The sequence below is a fragment of the Alligator mississippiensis genome, chromosome 10 (genome assembly GCF_030867095.1).
Source record: "Alligator mississippiensis isolate rAllMis1 chromosome 10, rAllMis1, whole genome shotgun sequence".
Taxonomy (NCBI): Eukaryota; Metazoa; Chordata; order Crocodylia; family Alligatoridae; genus Alligator; species Alligator mississippiensis.
Genome location: NC_081833.1, coordinates 45,936,111 through 45,954,994, shown reverse-complemented (window position 1 = coordinate 45,954,994; position 18,884 = coordinate 45,936,111). Strand labels below are relative to the sequence as shown.

General features: G+C 41.1%; 1 protein-coding gene across 1 annotated transcript in view; it reads left to right on the top strand.

Moving 5' to 3' along the window:
- LPCAT2 (lysophosphatidylcholine acyltransferase 2) overlaps positions 1 to 6,809 on the top strand; it is a 56,276-nt gene extending 49,467 nt beyond the window's left edge. Inside the window, exons 12-14 of the mRNA XM_006273016.4 lie at positions 1,687 to 1,785; positions 4,210 to 4,351; positions 5,097 to 6,809. Of these exons, the coding sequence (XP_006273078.2) occupies positions 1,687 to 1,785; positions 4,210 to 4,351; positions 5,097 to 5,344 (489 nt within the window). The 3' untranslated portion in view covers positions 5,345 to 6,809. The remainder of the gene's footprint in view (positions 1 to 1,686; positions 1,786 to 4,209; positions 4,352 to 5,096) is intronic.
- The last annotated feature ends 12,075 nt before the right edge of the window (positions 6,810 to 18,884 follow it).

The following is an 18,884-nucleotide window of genomic DNA, read 5'->3' as shown; positions in this document are numbered from 1 at the left end:
TTTACCCCGTAATGGAATTCTAAGGAGATCATGTATGTTGGTAAAAGATTCACTTTTCCTCATGTCCAAGATTAACCATGGATGTATTTTCACTCATGCCTGTAACCCAAATATGGAAATACTTGTTGAATATAGAATACTATATGTTGAAAATGGCAGCATCAGTGGAATGAAAACGTTTGGTTTAAAAGCAGGACAGATGAAATTTGATATATTTTGCATCTGTTAAATGTCATAATTTGCTATTTAGGCATTTGAGGTTTGGTTCACAAGTCCCCTCTAGGAATAGGTAAGGTAAAGAGTTTCTGCTTTCTACCATGACATGCAAAATTAAATCTCAGATGTAAAAAAGGGGGTTACTAATTTGTACTTGTGACCAATGATGCTGACTGTTACTATCCAAATACACCTTTTCCTCTTGGCCATTCCCTGGTCAGCAACCACAGACATCTTGTATTTTCAGCTCCTTTTAGTTTCCTAAACAATATATTTCCTGTTTCTCCTGTCACCAACAAAATCCCCAAACACCTGGAAATTATACAGCATCGTGGGGGTTAGTATGACAGAGTCACAAGAAAAAAATATTTGTATTTACCTACACTTCAAATGGTTAAAATCAGATGTTTCTAATTGCAAAGAATTTTAATTCTTGTTTGTTTGCACATGGTTGGAAATAATTTACAACCTATTAACACTGTCGTTCACAACTTAAAATTAAAGCATTAATCCCTTTATGAACCATTTTTTATGAACCATTTCTGATTCCATTTTTTACAACTCGGTCTATATTTACTTTAAAATAGATTTACAGTACTTTCCTTTTCCATAACCTGACAATTCTTTCATTCATACTCTCCACCTTTGGATCTTTCCTAAATCAGCTTTCATTCTTAAATAAGCTTTAAAAATAGCCAAGTCATACTGAAGTTAAACTCATTCCATTATAAATTTCTGGAAATAATAGTTACAGTGAAATTGTAAGCAGTTCTTCACTTGGTGATATAGTCTATAGTCCTGTGTGCAGTAAGAATATTTAGAGGACCTCTGATGAATAATTAAATTAATAATACCATCATTCTGATTAATTGTAGACTAAAATTGCAAATATAAAATAGAACCTTATCTTTTAATTTCAGTATCTCTATAGTTTAGCTCATGATATAGAATATAGAACCTACTTCAAACCATGGTAATGAAAGGGGACTAACTTCTTGACTATTTTGTGCTTGCTGAAAACTGTTATGTTGTTAACACTTCCAGGAAACAATTGGCTCAAAAAAGCAATGCTCTTACAGTTTTGATTTTCTGTTCAAAGACATTGTGTTGGTCTTCAAAGGATGGCAAATGCCTGAAGTATATTGACTGTTGCATTTATTTTGAGGAAGTCCCCTTTTGATACTGAAAAATAATTTCAGTTGATAACCTGCTAATAAACCTGTCTATTCTTAGTTGGTAACCCTTTTGTGACCTGGCACCTAAAAATTGAATTTTGGTTCCTATTTATGTATCTGTAGAAATGGTTTCTCAAACTACACTATTGAAGATCTTTTTCTTTATATTGTACAAAATTACTATTTTTATTTTTTCTGAAAAAACACTAAACTAAGCTTTATTACATATTGTATAGCTGAATTATACAATGGACCTTTTAACTTCAACTATTTCTATCTGCCTTGTTGGTTACAGAATGGAGATGGCACTATAGATTTCAGAGAATATGTGATTGGTTTGTCTGTTATTTGTAATCCTGCCAACACAGAAGAGACTATTCAGATGGCATTTAAGGTAAGTTCAATTTAGTACAGGACTGGAAACCTGACAAATCAAGACTGACTGTAAATAAGTTATCTTCTAAATCCAAACATGAATTTATAGATTCAATCTGTCATGCAAATGTGAGTAATGCTATCAAACCAATTGACATTTAGAGCAGAAAAAGAAAAGAGCTGTCAATCTCAGAGAAATCTTCAGAAACCACAATGGTGCTAAGGAATCCACTGAAAACTGGCTAACTAACTCCAAGAATGAGTCGGCAGCAACTGTATTTTTTTTTTCAAAGTGCTTTTGCCAATATTCTAGGGTAGCAAATGAAAGCTTGGGCAAAAAAGCAAGTTAACATAAGGTGGTACCCCAAGGTTACTTGGTAGTATCTTATTTGTGTGCCCGAAGACTGGGTGATACAGAGGTCTATAGTCCAGTATGGCTTCAGTCTATCAGCTCTACCTTGGTCTAGCTGTTCTCAAAACCAAATGGTATTGCTGAGCAAGGCTAGTAAATCCATACATAGTTATCAGGCATTTTTGTCTGTTGTTTTTTAAGATCATAGACATACAGTTTTCAATGTCCATCCGTTATGTCTGCAGTTCAGCTGTTTACGTATTAGCAGTACACTGGAACTTGATGTACTTTTACCCCGAACAGGATTCTCATAAGAAATACCTGTGTTCATTCAAAAAGAGCCAGTATTTTTTCCTGTGTTAAAACTGTTATATCCTATTGCTTCTGTGTATTAATAGAGTATTCCAGCAAATTAGCTCCTTCAGCCATGTTCCAGTAACTAAGCTATACTTCTCAGAGTTGTTCTGTTGCTCAAGATTGTCTGAAGCAAAACTAAAAAAAACACTTTGTCTTTGGCTTCCAAACCAGAGCAATTAGCAATAGTGTATTAACAGTTGCATTTACTTCAAAGTACATAATTGGGAGATTATTACTGTCCTCAGTAGAAAATATTCTGTTCTTTTCACTAAGGCCTTATTTTGACTGCAGTGAGTTTTCTGTTGGCTTCCATTGAAGACAATTTCATTTGCAGTTGTCCCACCTGGACGCCATGATGTTATTCATGGCAACCTTTTTTGCAGGATTAAAGCCATTCTTCCTTTCATTTCTGATTCTAATGCATTTCGCAGGTGGGTGATTTTAGTGTAGCTCCTCACCACCACCATGCCAGAAAGAATGAAACAGTCCTTTTGCATTACCATCCACACCACCCAAAGTCAGTAAAATTCCTTGTAAATGATGCATCACTCTGTAATTTGTGTGCACACAGCTTTGGGGATTTTTTTGTTTTGTTTTGTTTTTTCCTCTGTCAGACTACATAATATCCTAGTGGAAACAGTTGCAAGTTCAGCAGGTCTCATAAAGGCATTTCACTTGGAAGAAGTGACAAGACTAGTGCTCCTGGGATTATATTTTGGTGCGAGACGTGGAACATGTTTATAGAATGTAACTTCCATTTTCAATGTAGCTCTTTTTGACAAGAAACATAAAAGTCTAGGCCCTGTTTTTGAAGAAGCTAATTCAGTGGTATTTTCCATTAAAGGTTGCTGAATGCATTCTCCAGTAGAGCAGGCTTAAATCCAGTCTAGGCATTTGTCCACCATGCATCCTTTTGAAAATCCAGTATTTTCATGGAACTGTCTCATCTTATCCTACAGGAAAAATGGGATTCATTATTTGTGACAAAAACTGATGGAAAACAGGACCACCCAGGGACCTGTTAGGTCCTACTGCAACACTATTCAAATAAGTATGCAGCAGCTATTCAACGAGTATAAATTCAATATAGCCTTTATTCATACTGTCAGTCAGGTGATCAGACTGGCCAACAGCAGGGATACTGCAGGGTTAAACACAAATCTAAAGTATATTTTAATTCTACTTATACACATACACACTAGAAGTGCTTACATCAGGCATACTTCATAGCATATCACTAATTGCTGATTAATTATATTTAGTCTTTACGTTTATTGGACCCAGTTTTGGTTGCATCTTTCTACCTGTTTCCCTCATGATAAATCTTGTGTGGTGCCATGCACCTTTACAATTTACGGATTAATGAACTCCCCTATGCATGTATGGTTTCAGGCTTGGTCATACCACCCTATATGCAGGCCGTACTGATTGCATCCATCTCCAGATATTCTTGAATAGATCCCAAATGTTCTGATATATGCTGCTACCCTTCACAGAACTTCAGGCCTCCAAACTTTTAACTCTTCCTGCCTGCCTTCCTGTTTACAGGTAGTAGGACTCTAGTCTTGTCAAATCACCATGACAGTCACTGTGCCATTCTTGAATGGCAAGGACCATCTTATAGGTTCTCAAAGGCTGATTTTATTTGAAAGTACTGTACTTCCACATAGGGACACTACCACAATGGTGTTTCTATAAATCTGTTTTCTCCTTCTCTCTCCCCACTGTCTTCAGCTTTTTGACATGGATGATGATGGCATTATAACAGAAGATGAGTTTGCTTGTATTCTCCGGTCATCTCTGGGAGTGCCTGACCTTGATGTATCTAAACTCTTCAAAGAAATAGATGCAGATGAAACTAGAAAACTCTCCTATAGTAAGTATTTACATAAAACTAATACACTTGCTGTCAACACAGAGCTTTAAGATTGCTACTCTAAAATGTATTGATTTCTGATTTTTTGAGGATTATAGGCCGCTCTTACATTGTTAAAAGCAGGAATATATATGTTGAAGCATGGACCAAAGAGATGTATTAATACATTTCTCATTAAGAGAACATGCACTCTCACTGTCATTGGTTTCTATACCATCTGCATCAATATAACAGCACAGCTTCTTATAGAAAGATCACCACCAAAAGCAGCCAAAGGACTAACTTCTTCTGTCCTAACCTTGAGCAATCACAGCTATATTTACTTATTTTTCTCTTCCCCTTCCACTTCTGTTCTACTTTAATTGTCGGTTTTATGGGAAACTGTTTGATACAGCAGGTATCAAACTTTTGTTTTTTAAAGTAGTGCAGTTTCTGGTCTTTCTATCTGCCATAGTAGGAAAACCTAAACTATCTGCTAAGTATCTGGTAAGAAACTAGTTTCACACCAGGTGAATTCCCCTTTTGGAGGTTCAGTTTGTGCTCATTACAGATGCAGGTCTTATTATTTACATTAAGTATTAATGACTGTAGTAATATACGTAGCAATTCCAACATCATCTGTTCTGGACAATGTTGCACATTCTTCTGAAGCATCTTGTCGTTGGCCATTGTCAGTGATAAAATACTGTCTTTTGCATTATTCCTGCCAAACAGTATGTTTTACAGTGTCTGTCTCTATTTTCAGATGAATTTAAAGACTTCGCACTCAAGCATCCAGAATATGCCAAATTATTTACTACATACCTAGAACTACAGAGGTGCCAGTTAGATGCATCAGAGGAAGATAGCTATCAGTCCTCAGAAGCAAAACATACACCAGTTGCAAAGAGTAAAACCCCAGTGTCAGAAACAGCCCCAATTGCAAGAAACCAAATCTGTCCGGAAGGCTATGAAAGTGACAACTTGAGCACCTCGGACAAAAAAGATGACTGAGTATAAACATGCTGATAACTTTGCACTTACGTTGAAAAAAGCGATTTTTAAGATTTTTTTTTTTTTTCTGCTGAGCATTTTGGATTTTGTTTACAATTGTTTTTTGGTGTTACCTTAATGTCAGTTTATGGGGGTTTTTTAATATGTTGTGTTCTGACACAGTTTTGTGGTTAAAAAGATTCCCACCTAGGTATATTTTATAATAATACCAGATCAAAGTGAAACAAATACTGTAGCCACTTGATCCCTGGTATCAGTATCTCAGGACTAAAAATGTTGCTTGCTGTGTTCCAGGTAAAGCCTTCAAAAGGTAGCAGTTATTATTAGGCTAGCTTACTGACTACTGAGGAGGAAAAGTGACCTTTTCCAAAGATGAGGAATCCATTAGTGGAAGTACCTGAAAAACTGTAAACAATAGAACATTTCAGTAAAAATGCCAGTCTCTTTTTGCTTATACAAAAGCCCATTACTGAAGTTTCAAAATAATATCAGATATAAAAATCCAAGACAAATTGGTGCCAAAGCTACTATTGCTTATCTGCTGTTCTGGGACCTTCCTTAACCTGCTGTCAAAGTTCAAATAACTTCATAATATATGGTGATTCACAGATTGGAATCAACAAAGTCTACTAAAGATATAATAGACTGTATTTGTAACTATGAAAATTTAATTAGGGTTTAAAGTTAGCAGATAATTATTTGAATGGGAAAGTGAAAAAAACAGTCCTTTTTAAATAACGAGTCAAATTCCATGTGAAAAAATACCAGGTAAATAAGAAAACTTTTATTTCTAATGGACACTAGACTTCAATGAATATTTGAGTGAAAATTCTCTCAATAGAGGATCACAACTACCCTTCTGGCAAGCTTTATCTTGCCAGATAAACATTATCTGCATTGTCAAGCCATGGTTCCCATAGTTAGAACCCCACTGTAAAATACGTTTTTAGGAATGGCACTTGCATTACTATGTCATTACTTACTGCACTCGTTTGGCATTTGGGTCAGGCCCACTGAAGTCAAGGGACAGAGTTCAGTTGATTTCAGAATGCTTTGCCTCAGACCCTTATTCTGCATATGTGATTTTAAGAACCAGCTTTTTTGCCTCTGTATCTTTACTATCATAAATCTGTAATAGGTTTATATTCTGAATCCTAAACCTTTGAAAGAGTTACTTGCATAACTACTCTGATTCCAAGGGGGAAATGATAGGAAAATACCTGCTAGGAGATGAAGAGGTTTAGGAATATAATCTGAAAAGTCTGGAATGTGTAGTGCAAATATCAACAAAAGACATGTCCTGCTAATTAAATGTTCAGGAGCAGTAGTGGCTTCTGACTTTTGGACAACTGATTGCAATGTCCTATTTATGGTGCATTAATGTTTAATTTTCCCTGTGTATTTCTAGAATACTGTAATTTGCCATATGTTATGTATCCTTTAAATAAATATTTTTTTTAATGAGTGCTATTTGTAGATGATCTCTTGAGGTCCCTTCCAGCCTTACATCTCTATAACAATCTATGATATGCTATATTACCAGTGGAGAAAGGAAACGCTGACTACTGTTAAAACTGGTCTACTGGGCATTTCCAGGAAATTTCCAGGAAATTTCCATTCATTCAAATGTTTTAGCATGATATGGGATGGTGTAAGTTGAAACTGACATTCTTAGTGCTTTTACTTACTGTAGGGCTAGAGAGATAGATATGGTCACTTCTTTCCCAGGTAGTGGCATAGATTTTTTTTTTTCCTGCCAACTGTCTCAGAAGAAAAAAAAATATGGCACAGATGAAAAGGGATTTTTCAGTTACCACTTCAGAGTCTTTGAGATGCCCATTTGTCCATTGGCAGTAAACAAGGGCAATTCATGGATGGTAAAAAGGAGTCTATATATGAATTATGATTTTGATTCACAGCCTTAACATACATGTGCAAGCTGAATTTTAGGAAAATGCTTTCTCTCACCCCAGAACAACTAAGACCAGTCAAAGCTATCAGTAATAAGATGATCCATGATCCTAGTATGTTATGTTCTTATGTGCATCTAAGTACCATAAGAGCCTCCTTCCCCAGTGCATTCATTTGACTAGTAGCATACAATTTTGTTTAAGTACATTACTGATGTTACAGATTTTGGCTTGCCCTTCCATCCTTAGGCCTTACCTGTGGTTTAAAAAAAAGGTCTCACCCCAATATGTTTTGTTTCAGCCTAACATGGTTATAGATTACCTCATATGTATTTTACTGCAAATTGAATGAAATTCTTTAGGAAAGGCAATATTAAAAATGATCAATGAATTTGAGCATTATGATAAGGCATTATCCAGAAAACTAAGGTAAGATAGGTTGGGAAAATAAATACACTGGAGTAAAAGCTGTGTTGTCCATTCAGTGTCTTCAAATGCTTAGAGTGGCTTTTGCAATCTCCTAGAATGCTATGATGTAAAACAACAACACTAGCATAGTGCATAGAAACTATGGATTTACACACATCTGCACAGCACACATATGGGAGAATACAGCAACTAAAAACTCAAAGGATACCTCAGCCCTGTAGTAAAAGGAAAAGAACACAAATGGGTTTAAGATGTAGTAATGGTTCCACTATCCACTGGAAAGAATCAGCCAAGCACTAGACATGCTAACTCAATATGTGCACATCTGCTTGATGGGCAGGCAGAGAATAAATTAATTTCTAGGCACCCTTGTGCCTCAGGGTGCTTTTAAGAAGCAGCTAAAAGCAGTTTACAATAACTGGGCAATACATCTAAGTGGCTGTGTGGGAACCAGCTAGGACAAGAAGGTTAAATCCTAAAATAAAGAAAACCATTCTCAAGCTTTGAAGCATGGCACTGTTATGTTTATGTACAGGATAAGAATTTACCAGTAGCAGACTCCTGATGAATAAGATCTTATTTTTCAAGGATGTGCCATAGGACTGTTACATTTGAAGGGCTTGTCTTGTGAATAAAGGCACTAGCCTGAGGTCTACAAATCTTTGATTCTGTTTCTGGCACTACCACAAGCTTCTAGGGAAAGTAATTTTAATTTTTCTGACTTACTGTAAGGGGAGTTATTTCCCTTCCTCAAATACTATAGTAAGAGGCCTCAAATATCTACATGTATAGAAACACTGACATAGCAGTTGCAGTTGTGCTTCTTGTGAGTATTTAGATTTCACGTGACTTTCAAGGTTACATGTTATTAGCAAGAAATTTAACCACAATTGTAAGTCTATCAGTAACCAATGCAAGGGAAAAGTATTAGTAGATGCTGAGGACAGAAACCTATGGATTACTGTATTTGGTTCTACAGTAGCTGTAATTAATAATTTAAGTGTCATATAATAAATCAAGCTAGCCAAGATGATTCAGAATCACCACAGACAGTTTCTTTTCTAGAGGACAGGTTGCAGCTCAGAATACCGTCATAAATATCTATCTTTCTTGGCTATCTAGGATACCTAGGCTTCCACTGTTCTTGTAGTATAAAGGACATCGATGCTGTAAATCCTATAACCTTGGCTAGGGGTAAATAAATCAATGGGGGGGGGGGATACCACCTAGATCATCCAGGCTAGGGAAAAAAATTACATGCAAACTGGTATAAGGAAACCGGTTCAAATATGTAGCCCAACAGAAGTTCAGTGTACATAAACTGCTTTCAAAATAGCTGAAACCAGTTTAAGACAAACCTGGATGGATGTAGTATCAGACTTAACTGATTTAGGTAAAACTGGTTTATTGAATTTCTGTCCCAGATCCCCTCCAGATTCAAGTTAATTCAGAGTCCCCCAGCATCTCAGGATGCTTTGCACCTCCCCAGCAAACCACCCCCCCACCTCACAGGGTGGGCAGTCTAGCCTCGGCCCAAGCTGTCTGACTCAGCAGACAAGGGAGGCGTGCTCTAGTACCCCCCAGCTTCTGGCCTGAGCCACTGCAGGCATGTGGGGCATTTCCAGAACCAAAAAATGAATCAATTGAATTTATTCAGCCTCAGGCTTTTTCTATTGTTATTACTTAGTGCCAGAGATTTACTCTAAAAGTAGTAATACCTTCCAGTCTGAGAGAGAGAGACAACCGGTTGTCATATCCACTGTTGACAGCAGAATAGAATAGAATAGCATCAGTTCAGGCCACAATTCCTTAAACATGCTCCATAACAGACACATTCAGTAGCAAGTACAATGAAACACATATACTCAGAATTTCATACAAAACAGTCTTAAGGCTAAAGAGAAATTTACCCAGTTCCTCTGACCAAAATCTACGCAGAAAGGGATAACCAACCATCATCTGCAGGACCTTGATACAGCATTCAGCAGATGTGTTGCATCTGATAGTTATAAATTCTCAGGAAGCTTTCAAGCCCTCATAGGTAAGAGCCCTTAGTAAAGTCACACTTAAATCAGAGGATATATACATTTATAATGAAATTTAATTAGTTCATTTTAAACCCAGAGTACCCTTTTCAATGCAATAACATTTATAGGATTGATTAACCGTGGGGTGAAGTTTGTCATCAGACATTTTGTTACTATATATAGCCAGAGAGGCAGAAAGTAAACATCTCTTAGGATTAGTAGCTATGTTCAGAGCTTGGTTGGAATTTGGAGATTTCATTAGTATAAGCCTGATTCTGACATTTCAAAAAGCCAAAATGCAAACAAAAAAAATGAATCTGACAAATACTGTATGTAGCACTTACTCATATAAAGTTCAAGAAGCGTGGTACAGTTAGCACTGAGAGAGAATGTAAAGAAGGCTCCATCTCAGCAGAACCCTTTAGCATGTGCTTTATTATAACTATATACTTGTCCCTATTGACTTCAACCAGGTGCTTTGCTGAATTGGGCTCTTACTCAAGTATACCATAACCATAAAGTACAAAATATAAAATATTGTGGTGACAAGCAGTTATAAATGGTGACAAACAATCAGAAAAATAGCATCCTGCAGGCAACACAGGCTCTACTGTAGCTACCAACCACGCTCTCTCCAAGACAAAGCGCAAAGTGTTTGTTGTGGGAGACTCCACCCTGAGGGGGACAGGGGGTAGTCTGCCGCCCCAACCCCTTAGCCCGGGAAGTTTGCTGCTTCTTGGGAGCCTGTATCCAAGACATTGTGGATAAGATCCCTAAGCATCTCCAGCCCACTGACCACTACCCATGCTCCTTATCCATGTGGGCACCAATGACATGGCTCGGAGCGTTCCCAGCCGGGTCATGAAGCACTACAGGGATTTGGGAGTGGGGCTAAAGGGTCTGGAGGTGCAGGTGGTGTTTTCTTCAATCCTCCCAGTCTCAGGTTACAGGTGGAGAAGGGAGAGGAGGATCCAGGTAGTAAACCAAAGACTGCGGCGCTGGTGTCATCAGGAAGGTTTTGGCTTCCATGACCACAGTCTGCTCTTTGGTGAGAGAGGCAGTGAGCTGCTGGGAAGGGACGGCCTCCGCCTCTCACTGCTGGGGAGGAGGCTCTTCTCAGCCAGACTGGCTGACCTGCTCTACTGGGCTTTAAACTAATCTTGCCGGGGGATGGGGGGGACTTCTGCCACTGCTGGCCCACTGAGCAACCCTTGCAAAGCCAGCACGCCAAGGCACTTAAGAGAACCCACCTCTGACCCAGCTCTGGAATGAACTGTAGGCAAGACTAGGGCCCCCAAGGGGACAGTTGCCTGCCTTTACACAAATGCCAGGAGCCTGGGGAATAAATAGGAGGAACTTGTCCTCCTGCTAAACGCAAATAACTATGATGTCATAGGAATAACGGAGACCGGGTGGGACTCCACCCATGACTGGATGACAGGGATAGACGGCTATACCCTGTACTGGAGGGATTGAGTGGACAAAAAGGGCAGGGGAGTAGCTCTCCATGTCAAGGAAAGCTACGCATCCCTGCAACTCAACATTGGCACCCACAGTGGAAGACCTGAGACCCTTTGGGTTAAAATCCGTGGAGAACAGGGCACGGGGGATACTATGGTGAGAGTCTACTACAGACCCCACTACCCAGGTTCAAGACCTTGACCAGGAGTTTGCCAGGGAATTAGCTGAGGCCACGTGCTCCCGGTGCATGGTTGTCATGAGAAACTTCAACTACCCAGACACCTCGTGGGAGGAGCGCTTAGCCAAATCTGAGCGGTCGTAAAGCTTTCTCTCGTGCATGGATGACCTCTAATGCAGGAAGTCTATGGCTCTGACAAGAGGTAAAATGCTGCTCAACCTGGTTCTGGCAACCGGGGGTGACCTAATCAGCGACCTAATGATCAAAGGGAAGCTGGGTGACAGTGACCATTAGCTGATCACTTTCACCATCCGCCATAAAGCTGGCAAGTCAGTCAGTAATACATAAGTCCTTGACTAAAGGAAAGCTGACTTTGACAAGCTCAGAAAGCGTATCAGTGAGGCCCTAAAGGGCCACAACACAAAGAGGAGGGGGGGAGTTCAGGATGAGTGGTTGCTCAAGCAATCCTGGATGCACAAACAAATCTATCCCGTCTCAGAGGAAAGGCAACCAAAGAGCACAGCAGCCGCCTTGGCTCTCCAGGGAACTAGTGGACCTCCTGCATCTTAAAAGGAAGACCTACAAAGGATGGAGGACTGGAACCACCACGAAGGAGGAATACTCTGCTCTGGTCCGGACCTGCAGAGAGCAAACCAGGAAAGCCAAGACTGTGATGGAACTCCAGCTAGCTACAAATATCAAGGACAATAAAAAGTCCTTTTTTAGATATGTGGGGAGCTGGATGAAAAGCAAGGGCAACATTGGACCCTTGCTAAACCATGGGACAACTGACAACCGAAGCCCAAGAAAAAGCAAACTTGCTAAATGGGTACTTTGTGTCAGTTTTTCACTGTGGGTCAGGGATACCTGGGTGAGAGAGACTCCTTACCCTCCATCAAAGCTGACCTCATGAAAGAACACCTTGACAGGCTGGATACCTTCAAGTCAGCTGGCCCTGATGGTTTATACCCAAGAGTACTCAAGGATGCTGGCTAGCATCATAGCTCAGCCCCTGGCACGGATCTTTGAGAACTCCTGGTGCTCTGGTGAAGTGTCCGAAGACTGGAAGGCCAATGTGGTGCCTATCTTCAAGAAAGGGAGGAAAGTGGCTTTGGCAAACTACAGGCCCATCAGCGTGACCTCTATCCTGGGGAAGGTCTTGGAAAAGATTATCAAAAAGGCCATCCTTAACAGACTAGCTGACGGCAATATCTTGAGGGATACCCAGCACGGGTTTGTTGCGGGTAGGTCTTGCTTGACCAATCTCATTTTCTTTTATGACCAGGTGACCTATCACTTGGACAAGGGGGAAGAGATTGATATCATATATCTTGACTTTAAAAAAGCCTTTGATCTGGTATCCCATTATCACCTCTTGGCAAAACTGGCTAACTGCGGCCTCAACCACACCATGATCCGCTGGTTGGGGAATTGGTTCCGAGGTAGGACCCAGAGGGTGGTTGGTTGACAGAAGTCAATCGTCATGGTGCGCAGTGACCAGTGGGGTCCCTCAAGTCTCTGTCCTAGGGCCTATAATTTTTAACATCTTCATCAATGATGTAGACATTGGTGTCAGCAGCGGGCTGGTCAAGTTTGCTGATGACACCAAACTCTGGGGTAAAGCGTCCAGACCTGAGGATAGGAGGGTGATCCAGGCAGATCTTGACAGGCTCATGAAATGGGCAGATGAGAACCTGATGGTGTTTAACACTGAAAAATGCAAGGTTCTCCACCTTGCGTAGAAAAATCTGCAGCATGCTTATAGGCTCGGCAGTGCTACGCTGGTTAGCATTACAGAGGAAAGGGACTTGGGGGTCATGATTGATGACAAGATGAACATGAGCCTTCAATGTCATGCTGCAGCTAGTAAAGCAAGCAAAATGCTGGCTTGCATCCATAGATGCTTCTCAAGCAAATCCTGGGACTTCATCCTCCCATTGTACTCGGCCTTGGTGAGGCCGCAGCTGGAGTACTGCATCCAGTTTTGGGCTCCACAATTCAAAAAGGATGTGGAGAAGCTTGAGAGAGTGCAGAGAAGAGCCACATGCATGATCAGAGGTCAGGAAAACAGACCTTATAATGAGAGGCTGAGAGCAAGGGGACTCTTCAGCCTGGAAAAGCGCAGGCTCAGGAGCGATCTGGTGGCCACCAGATCAGGGGTGTTCACCAGGATCTGGGGGAATGTCTGTTCACCAGAGCTCCCCAAGGGATGACAGGATCGAACAGTCACAAACTCCTCTGCAACCAATTCAGGCTGGACATAAAGAAGAACTTCTTTACTGTACGAGCCCTCAAAGTTTGGAATAGACTGCCGCTGGAGGTGGTTCCAGCACCTACTTTGAATGCCTTCAAGACACATTTGGATGTCTATCTTGCTGGGATCCTATGATCCCTGCTGACTTCCTGCCCCTGGTGCAGGGGGCTGGACTCCATGATCCTTCGGGGTCCCTTCCAGCCCAAATGTCTATGAAATCTATGAAATCTAAGAGTAAATTAATTGACTGAATACCAACAACATTTTGATTTATAATTTCCTCCATTTAGTTTTAAATCTTTCCTAGTTACTGCAACATGACTAATACAATATATGATGTTCTTATGATTAAGAAATATTGTATTACAGCAGGTGGGTATTTTGGGGATTGTTCTCCCCCCAAAAGATTTTCAAAGGTAGATAAAGGCCAAAATTAATCTCAGTTTTCCTAATCTTTCAGACTTTTACTTTTAGCTCTTCAGGGTTTCAGTCAGATGGTCTGAAAATATCAAATCATTGTGTTAGGTCAAAATTTTCCATTACTAAACTCATATTATCTGAATAATGTTCTCTGCGTTTTACATGTAATATCAGATTAAAAATAGGTTTGCACTCTTTAAAATCCAGCTGTATGTGTTTTTGCACATTATGTTTGTTGGAACAACATGTCACCCTACTCTGGAATGAATGTGCTTGAGCTTTTTATTCTTTGGAAGAGTAAAATGATGAGTACTTTAATATTTATACAAAATTATCAACTATCATCAGTTTTGATCATTAGCATCATGTTCTGTGCGTAGTAAGAGGAGACCATTTCTCAACTTCAGGAGCAGCAATAGGATAGAGGGGTTTATATTATTCTAATTATTTCAGATAATTCATGAAGTATAATCCACAATTACCATTTTATGCAAAGCAGATATTACTGATCTCTAGGCTACTTCAAGTGGCTTTGGATGAAGTTTATAGCCTAATAAAATCTTTGGAGTACAGCACAATACTGTGACATACAGACTTGATTTCTAACAACTGAGAGTTAGCTGAAACCCTGACATGTTTTTTCTTGCCTGTATCCTTGTGGCACAATAGATCCCTAAATATTTAACACAAAGACCAGTTCATCTTTATATATGGGGCCTGGTTTAAATGCAATTTTGCATTTTCAAGAAAATCACAAAATTAAGTGATTTTCACAAAAAATACAATTTGCAACAAAATGCCACAATATAGTTACATAGTTGGTAGGGTCAGAAGGGACCTGAGCAGATCATCAAGTCCGACCCCCTGCCGTGGCAGGAAAGAGTACTGGGGTCAAATGACCCTAGCAAGGTGTTCATTTAACCTCCTCTTAAAGACTCCCAGGGTAGGAGCCAGCACCACTTTCCTTGGAAGTTGGTTCCAGGTCCTAGCTGCCTTAACTGTGAAGTAGCGCCTCCTGATGTCTAGTCTGAATCTACCCTTTGCCAGCTTGTGACCGTTATTTCTAGTCACTCCTGGTGGTGCTCGGGGGAACAGGGACTCCCCCAATGCCTGTTGGTCCCCTCTGACTAGTTTGTAACAGGCCACTAGATCCCCCCTCAGCCTTCTCTTGTGGAGGCTGAACAGGTTCAGGTCCCTTAACCTCTCCTCATAGGGCCTGCCCTGCTGATCCCTGATCATGCAGGTGACCCTCTCAATGCTGTCCACATCCCTCCTGAGGTGCAGTGCCTAGAACTGGATGCAGTACTCCAACTGAAGCCTGACCAGTGCTGCATAGAGGGGGAGGATCACCTCCTTGGACCTGCTTGAGATGCATCTGTGGATGCATGACAAGGTACAGTTGGCCTTCCTGACCGCTTCCCCACACTGTTGGCCCATGTTCATTTTGGCATCAATAATGACTCCAAGATCCTTTTCTGCCTCTGCACTGATGAGAAGGGCGTTCCCCAGCCTGTAGGTATGCTACGGGTTCTTCCTCCCCAGGTGCAGCACCTTGTACTTGTCAGGGTTGAAACCCATCCTGTTCTCATCTGCCCACCCCTGTAACCCATCTAGGTCCAATTGCAGCCTATTCCTCCCTGCTAGTGCGCCCACATCTCCCCACATCTTAATGCCCACATCCCCTCACATCAAGATATGGCCACTTGCTGGGGAGTTCTCTGACAAGCAGCCATATCATGGCATTTCATTGCAACAGGATGGCTACTGCAGGCTGGGGAAAGCATTCCCCAACCAGCAACAGAAGCCTAACAGCCAAGAGAAGGGGGGAAGGGGTAACACAAAAGGGACAGACGGAGAAGAGATCTTGGGGATGGGTAGGAGAGAGCCTGTTTGCTCCTTCAGGTGGGAAAACTAGGGTGTCACAGGTTGGCCTGGGCACCTGACAGCTGCCTTGGCAAATGGCCCTGGCACTGGGTAGGAGAGGGGCTGTCTCCTCCTCCAGGCAGGAAAACTGGGGCACCAGGGGTGGGGGGAGAGAACACAAGTGTGAAAGAGCAAACAATCCCTCCCCTACCCAGCACCAGGGCTTTCTGCCTAAGGCAGCAGCACCTTCCAAGTCCAGGAAAAAGCCTCTTACCTTCAATGGATAGTAGCAGCAGCAGGCCAACCACATGGAGAGAAAAGGGAATTCCCACCCTGCCCGTCAGAAACAATGCAGGGCAAACAGCCACTACTGCTGTTGCTGCTACTTCCAGGAAGGCAGGGGTGGGGAGGGCAGGGGCTTTTTAGCAGCCATCAGAGGCCTTGGGAGCAAAGCCTCTGCTGCTGCAATTAAACCTGGCCCTAAACCTGCCCCCTCAGCCAATCAGAGGGTTGGGGGGGGGGGGGCGCCACAATCTGAGTGTAAAAATGGTGGTCCCCACCATGATCAGGCCACAATATTAATGATCTGAGCCTGTGATTTAAAGCAGGCCATATTGATATAGATACATATCTAGCATAGTTATAATAAATATATTATTTTTAAAGAAAGATAAATATAGAAAAAGAAGGTGTGTGTAGCTTTCTTTAAAAAGATCATGACTTTCTTTTTGCTTTATGACATTACCTCACTAAATCTTTACTAAGTATCTACAAGCAAAGTCCTAAACATGATAAAAGACAGAATTAAAGCAAAGGCTTTGCTTTGAGCCTGTAATTGTTCAAGAACAATTTCCTCTTCAGAGGTAAACATTAGCCTTGCAGACAAAGATAAGGCCAAGTGCACAATTAAATACCTAAAACTGTGTAAGGCTTATACCTCCCCAATATCAAAGATTGTAGAATAATTCAAAATGTTTTCTTAAAATGTAAAAGAAGAAAGAAAACAGGAAGGAAAAAGTGTAGGAGATTAAAACCAGTAGTTCAGCCCTGTCGGCAGCTTAAAGGCAGCTGTGTTCCTCAATGCAGGAAGTCTTTTTCTTCAGCCTGGAGAAAAACATCCCTGAAGTACACCCCTATTCAAAGTAGAAGTAGTCTAAATGCTTAGGTTCTATACATTACTCTTTAAAAGAAAACACGTCAACCTTGAAAGACTTCCTTTAATTACAGTTCTTTGACAGCTTCATAGCTATGTCCTGTGCAACAAAAAAGTGAAGGGAACATGCACGTTTTTCCAAAATATAAACAGCAATGGGGAGAGATGTTTCAGCATTTACCCCTGTATAATTTGAACTCTGGTGTGTTCAGTATGAACACATTCCTTGATTAGTTCTGACTCCAGAATATGCCACATTATTTACTACATACCTAGAACTACAGAGGTGCCAGTTAGATACTTCAGAGGAAGATAGCTATAAGTCCTCAGAAGCAAAACATACACCAGTTGCAAAGAGTAAAACCCCAGTGTCAGAAACAGCCCCAAATGCAAGAAGCCAAATCTGTCCAGAAGGCTATGAAAGTGACAACGTGAGCACCTTGGACAAAAAAGATGACTGAGTATAAACACGCTGATAACTTTGCACTTACATTGAAAGAAAAGATGTTTAAGATTTTTTTTTTCTCTTGAGCATTTTGGGTTTTGTTTCGGGTTGTTTTCTGGTGTTACCTTGATATCAGTTTATGGATTTTTTAAAAATATATTGCGTTCCGAGACTCAGTTTTGTGAGTAAAAAGATTCCCACCTAGATATATTTTATAAGTCTTCAAAAGTAAGTACTACTCTTCAACGTAAGTAGTAAGCTTAGTTTTTCCAATCTTAGCATTTTTGTTTTCAAAGGTAGGTAACAAAACTTCAAGTGTTTTCATAGTATAGAGTTGAGACCAGAAGTCTCAGCCTCCAGCCAAGAGCCAAATCCAGCCTACACAGCCCTGTCACCTGGCCCGTGAAGTGCCCCACAGATCTGGAAATTTGATGGCAAGAGTGTAATGGTAGCTTTAATTGCCACCTCTCCTGCCAAATTTCCAGACCCATGCAGGGCCCTGCAGGATAAATGACAAGGCCTTGTGCACTAGATCATACCAATACATGGTCTGGCAGGTGTGCAGGGGTTTATAGAGTCCATAGACATTAGGACTGGAATGGACCTTGGAAGATCATCGAGTCCAGCCCCCTGCCCCGGAGTCAGGAAGTTAGCTGGGGTCACAGGATCACAGCAAGAAAAACGTCCAATTGACTCTTAAAGGAGTACAGAGTAGGTGCCTGCACCATCTCTGGTGGCAGTCTGTTCCAGGTCTTGGGGGCTCAAACTGTAAAGAGGATCTTCCTCATGTCCAGCCTGAAATGGTCTTGGAGAAGTTTGTGACTATTTGACCTTGTCATCCCATGGGGAGCTCTGATGAACAGGCGTTCCCCCAGATCCTGATGTATACCCTTTATATACTTACAGGCTGCCACCAGGTCCCCCCGAGCCTGTGCTTTTCCAGGCTGAAGAGTCCCATAGATCTCAGCCTCTCTTAGGCCTGTTTTCCTGCCCTCTGATCATGCGCATGGCTCTCCTCTGGATTCTCTCAAGCTTCTCCACATCCTTTTAAAATTCTGGAGCCCAGAACTGGATGCAGTACTCCAGCTGCAGTCTCACCAAGGCCCAGTACAGTAGGAGGATGACATCCTGGGATTTGCTAGAGAAGCATCTATGGATGCAAGCCAGAGTTTTGGTTGCTTTGCCAGCTGCAGCATCACATTGGTGGCTCATATTCATCTTGTGGTCAGTCATGACCCCCAAGTCCCTTTCAGCCATGGTGCTAGCAAACATAGCACTGCTGAGCCTATAAGCATGCTGCGGATTTTTCTTCCCAAGGTGAAATTGGGAGTTATTGTTTTATAAATTTGTTAATAATTTTCATGACCATGTCATAGAACAGTCTGCCAACTGAAATATAT